Here is a 6,352-nt window from a genome sequence, read left to right on the forward strand (position 1 = left end):
GGGTTAGGGATGTAGCACTCTCAATCTAATTATATATCTAATTTGATTTTATTTAATATATTAGGTATTTTATTCTTTGATTTAATCTCTTGTATTCTTAATGCAAGCTATATGCTAGTACCCACTTAGTATTAATTCTAGATATTAAATGAATGACTGAAAGGTGAAGATTAATATTGTAAAATTAAAATTTTGAACTTAGGGTTCTTGATCTTGAGATAAGCTAGAATTCTATATAGATCTAATAATTAATAAAAAAAAATGAGTTTTAATTAATTTAATCACCACGAAAGTAGGGTTTGGGTTAATTAAAATACAACTTGAGTGCCTTGAGAGAGGACTTAAGATAAGTGAGGATTAATTTTCTTCAAAGTAATAATTTACCATTTATTGAATGAATCAGATTGAATCTACAACTGATCGAAGTGTGAACCCCTAGCCCTATAATGTTTTTATTAATTAATATTCAAGTTTAGTTACTTGTTTTATTTCTTTTAATTTAGATTTAATCACTATTTCTATATAATTTGACCGCCTAGATAATTAAAATCACTATAGTTTAGCACTCAACATGGTCCTCATAGGAATGATACTCTACTCATTACTTTATTATTTGTTAACGATCTGTAAACTTGCAGAGTTGTAAACCAGCAAATAAGTTTTTAGTGTCGTTACTCGGGACTGGTGCTTGATATCAAATGAGTAGTGATTTGATTAATCTAGCATTCATATTTTTTTATAGTTTATTTTTTCTTTTTATTTTTTCATATGTCTAATTTTACTTTTACTTTTTTTTTTTCTTGTGAGAATCATTAAGATGTTTCATCAGCGAGTCTTCACAAGTTTTATTCAATAATACAATGAACTCTTTTATAATGCTTGGAGAAGATTTAATTAATTGGTACAGAAATTTTTCAATCATAATCTTTCAAATCATGAACTCACTCTCAATTTCTACAATAGTTCAGATGAAGTGACAAGGAATTAGATAACTACAGACATTTTGTCGCTAATATATGTTATTATTGACAAATTATATATATGTCGCTATAAATACCTTTTTATTGGTATTTTTATAAATAATAAAATCTCCATATCCCTCACCTCTACACTTTTCTATATATTATAAATTATAGATTTAGAATAATATAATATTTTACTTGATAAAATAATAATTTAAAATAGTTAAATAAAATACCTTTTACTCATAACTTTTAAACTATTTTCAACTTATAAAATAAATTTATAATTAAATTTTATATTTATAAATAAATTTAACTGATTTTTAAATTAAATTAAACACCCTCAGATATTACTGAATCAGATGTCGTAGTAATAGTGATGTGTCCGTAACGGTCTAAAATGATCATGGCGGCGATGATGGAGACTAGGCAATGAATTATAGTAATGATAATGGATGATGGATCACTTTTAATTATTGTATTTTATAATAAAATTTTTTATATAAAAATTAATTCTTTTTATTTTATTACTTTTAAAAAAGGAATTTTAGTTTGTAAAAAAATTTTTTTTTTTTCTCTTTCAGAAAAAATAACACCGAATCAAATACTATCTTAATTGTTATTCCCCTATCAATTGCTTTTGTTCTTAAAAATTAAGCACTAAAGCTAGAAGACGAGACTTTTTTTTTTTTCAAATATTTTATTTATAAAATTCAGAAATGAAAATTTTGCGATTGAACTTTTTAAGTGTGATGATTTACAAAGATAAAAATTTACATTGTAACTATTTAAAATTTAAGCTCTAATTTGAAAGTACTTCTAAAGATCAAATTAAATAGTATTACTTCAAAATAAAGTAACTTGCAAAGAATCATCTATTTCTTTGCTATTTAAACAAAATATATACCAGTCTGCAAGTTTTTCCCTACATTCATTGTCTAATAACCACACCTGCTTTAAGAATTTTTGAATTACTAAAAAAATATTTGCATTTTTCTCTAGTAGCTCCATATAATAGATGGACGTGCAAGCCGAACACAGTCTCTACCATATATTCATGATCAATAATAGAATAAGAAACAAAGAGTAGATCAACCAAAATGTCTAGCATTGAATGATTATCAATTTTTAAAATATATACTACTCTCCTCATATTTTATGATCTCCATTGCGCAGAGCTTACCTCTAACAGCATGTTTACAAGGTGCACGTCTAAGCCCTCCATTACATCTTGAACATGAATTATGGGAGAATTGGAGTGAAAAAAGGCTTACTAAGCCCACCATGGAGCTTCTCCAGTTCTGAAATCTGTTTCAACCCATGGTACGAAGACCACCTTTCCGTCATCTATATCAGCATGAGCCAGAGCAAGAGACTGTACCATGATAAGTAGAATCGCAGTTGGTTATTGACAAGCAAGAAAAGCAAAATCATAACGATAATGAAGAAATGTTCAACCATAGACATGCTCCGTTAACATTCCATAAGATTTTTTCTCTACTAAGGATGGTAGGATTAATCTTAGTTGCAGAATGAATTTTAAAGTAATTAATGCTTCTTTGCTCTGCCACATGATGAATGAAATGAAAAATCCTTGCATTTAGATATGTAATGTTAAAGTTCTCATTCCCTAATTAAAAGCTGAAATATTTGATTTTCCCATTGAGCACATTATGTGTTTAGTTCATTTGAAGTGCTAAGAAAAATGTAGGTTTAGGACTAGTGGAATATTAGGATCAAGTCTGATAAAGCAACACTGATTTAGGTTCTCAATCATGTTAGCATCCAAAAATGTTGTTTAACAGGGTAAATTTTCCAATCGTCCATATACACACAGACGACGAAGAATCAAATGAAGTGGGAAACCATCACCTACATATAAAAGAACTTCGTGTAATAAATGCAATGGGTTATTAACCTTGTCTTTGGATCAATCAAATTATATGGGAAACCATCACCTACAAAGTTCCATTTCAGCTTACCAGAGGGGCAGGCCCTCTCACAACGCTTCCTTGGTCATTGTACTGGGACCCATGGCATGGGCAGATGAACTTATTCTCAGCAGTATTCCAGGGCACAACACACCCAAGATGTGTGCAGACTGCATTAATTCCATATGTTGCAAGAGTTCTGTCTTTCTCCACAACAAGGTAGGTGGGATCTCCCTGGAGTACATAAAAGAGCCCAAATAATTATCATTAGTACGTATATTTTTTCAACATATTAGCAATATCAATGTCTTTGAGCAACATACAGTTAAGCAATAACTAAATATTCCATTTTTTACTTGAACCTTCTATGAATTGTCATTTCTGAAGATTTCCATGCTGGCTATGCTCAAAATGAATAAAAATGATTTGGCTTCTGCACATCCATACAGGCATATGGTTTCATTTTATTTTTGCCAAGGCAGAGCTAGAAAATTGATTCAGTGGGGTCAAAAAGATTTATTCTGCTCAATTCACTGAAAAAAGTATTACGCGCGATTATAAACTATTCATTAAAAAAGTTAATGCATATAAATTTTTTATATACGACAGTAATTGAATAGAAAAAGAAAATAATATCACAATAATAAATTTTTTTGTATGATGTTAAATTTACAATTGTACTCGATGAGTTTTCATTTTCTACAATATCGTATGATCGCTTCATTAGTAGTCAAAACTTGTTGTGGAATCATTATAAAACAATCATAGAAAAATCTATTTACATTTAAAATCTATTATAGTAATGAAGAAATATATATAAATACATGATCATGAGCACTTGATGCAAAATTCAATTTTCGTTGATGGTGTAAAAGTCTGTTGTGTATCTATACGAAGACTAAGCAATACTTTAATCAATAAAAATTGTAGACAAAATGAAAAAAAATTGCTCTAAATTTTCTTTAAAAAATTTGACCCAAAGATTAAGAAGAACGAATAAAAAATATTTCTTTTTGAATATAATCACAATGTAATTTTTGTAGAACATTTATTTTAAAAAAAAAATTCTTCATCCATCTTAATTGCTGTGAAGGATAAATTCTTAAAACTAAAAGGATATAGGTAATCCTCATCAAATAAGGATTGTATATTATACATATCAATATTTAAAAAATAAAATAAAATGAGTGAACTCTATCTATTTCTGAGAGTCAGGTGAGCGGGGTCAATGATGGACCCTTTATCACCAAAATTGGAGCTCAATTGACGGATTGGGCCTTTATTACATATATAATTTTTTTTTTTAATTGAGTGGGTCTATTGACCCCACTCATTCAAGCATGACTCCGCCCTTGCCCTGCTCGAGTGTAATTGGAAAAAAAAAAACCATTTCGCGAAAATCAAATAGAGAAAAGCATTTACCAACAAATCATTTCCTAATTAAAACCAATGCATTATGGTTCACAAAGAACTTCCTAGATGCATAGATCCTAGCAATCAGAATCTCCCAATTTTTGCATCTTGAACTCTTTCTGGTGGCCAGTTTATTAGATACTGAAAAAGATATGAAATTCCTAACCTTTCTTTCTCCAGAAAATTAACTTTTTTGAAAAAGCATTGAGTTTATATCTTCGAAAAAAAACAAAAGAAAGTCCATATGCAATTTCATCAAGAAATATCAAGATAGCTATAGGTACCTTTAATCCTTGAGTGAGGGTTCGGTCTCCAGGGCCATGAGTCTTAAGCCATTGATCTGCGAAAATATCATTTCCAATGGCATCCTTGGCAATGGTACCACCTCCAGTACCTCCCGCCCTGCAAGAAGTTCCAATGAAAATGATGGAAAAGAAACTTGTGTTAAGCAAAAACCCCATATCAAACCTTGTGGCCAACACTTCAATTCAATGAAAAATTAACAGTTTACCAGCTTTTGGGAAGAAAATTACAAAGCATTGATATACAACTTATGAATTGGGGAATTTTTCCACAGCTCCTATTCTCATAAGTTTTCTTATTCCTCTCTTCTTGCTGAGAAAATTATATTTACAATACTAAGCTATTAGCAGATAACCAAATCCAATCACTTACCCAGGTGGGACAAAGAAGGAGGCATAAGGAACCACCATGAAACCAGTAGGGAGAGAAATAGCACCCAGAAGAAGCAGATTCATGAGCTGCCTCTTACCCATATCAGGAACTCTATCATCAGCAGGAATACTTGTGGCCTGGCAAGTGATTCTCATTGATCTGTCCTTGGTCACCATGTGAGTTCTCATTGGCTTTGCAAACAAAGCATGCGTTGGAGAGAACATTCTACTCTTGCCAGAGCATAGCTGGGAAAACCAAACAAATTAACAAACAAATCATTTACTTTGAATCTCAAAGAGAAACAAGTACATTCCTTACTAATATGTTGATGGGTGTTTACCTGTGAAGGAGCTACGGGAGAGAGAGTAGAGGAAGCCATGGATAAGAGAAATTTTTGATTTTTAGTAGATTATATTATTGCAGAGAAGGAATAGGGTCAAAATAACAACGGCCACTAACTGTAATAGATAAGCCATGCTAGACACCATGGAGTCATCTAGCCACATGCTTGGAGATATGCCCCCTGTCTACTCATTCTTCCGTAGTTTGGGCCAACTTCTTTGATGCTGAATGTTTGGCCCAACAAACGTTGATAACGGAAATCAAAATCATTGCAATAGAACTCTATAATTCAAGCCTTGGCACTGGGCACCAGGTGTACAATGGTGTCAACATTGTGAAATTTCCGACTCGACTTATTAAAATATAATTTATAATTTAATACAATAAAAATTATATTTTAAGTTTATTTTTTTATAAAAAATAAATTAATTATCAAGGTATATTTTTGTTAATAAAATAATGAAAACGTTAATGAGTTTTATAATTTAACAATTTATACTTTACTTTTTATAATAGTATAATTTATGTAGCTATAATATTTGTAATTAATTAAATCTGAGTTTATTGTTCTGAATATAATTGACTAATTGTAAATTTTAATAAGACTATTTTGTCAATATAAATATATTTCAGTGAATAACTTATTTTTCATAAATAATAGAGAGATTAAATTGTTATTTTTAATATATTACGAATATTAAATTGTAAAATACCAAAAAAAAAAAAATTGAGTGAAATATTTATTTAGCTACTGAAAATATGGATCGGATCACTCATATCGGTCAACTCAAATCTATAGTTTTCTATTTTGCAAAATAAAAATGTATATTAAAAGTAAGTAAGTAACCTGTGCAACTACAAAAAGTTATATCTATACATAGAATTGTATCCATACATAGATATGTATCCATACACAGAGCTGTGTCCATTGGCCAAAGGTAATCACATTAAATTATAAATAGTCAATCTTCTTAAGGAAAAAAGTAGTTGGTTAGAATAGTAATAAAAATGTTACTATTTGAAATTGAT

General features: G+C 29.8%; 1 protein-coding gene across 1 annotated transcript; it reads right to left on the bottom strand.

Moving 5' to 3' along the window:
* Positions 1-1,987: 1,987 nt before the first annotated feature.
* On the bottom strand, positions 1,988-5,480 carry LOC110656423 (cytochrome b6-f complex iron-sulfur subunit, chloroplastic). Its single transcript, XM_058150088.1, has 5 exons — positions 5,322-5,480; positions 4,982-5,226; positions 4,591-4,708; positions 2,945-3,127; positions 1,988-2,337 (listed from the first exon to the last, which is right to left on the bottom strand). Exons 1-5 carry the CDS (start codon positions 5,358-5,360, stop codon positions 2,236-2,238), a joined length of 687 nt encoding a protein of 228 aa, XP_058006071.1. The 5' UTR covers positions 5,361-5,480; the 3' UTR covers positions 1,988-2,235.
* Positions 5,481-6,352: the final 872 nt, after the last annotated feature.

Source organism: Hevea brasiliensis, chromosome 7 (genome assembly GCF_030052815.1).
Source record: "Hevea brasiliensis isolate MT/VB/25A 57/8 chromosome 7, ASM3005281v1, whole genome shotgun sequence".
Classification (NCBI taxonomy): Eukaryota; Viridiplantae; Streptophyta; class Magnoliopsida; order Malpighiales; family Euphorbiaceae; genus Hevea; species Hevea brasiliensis.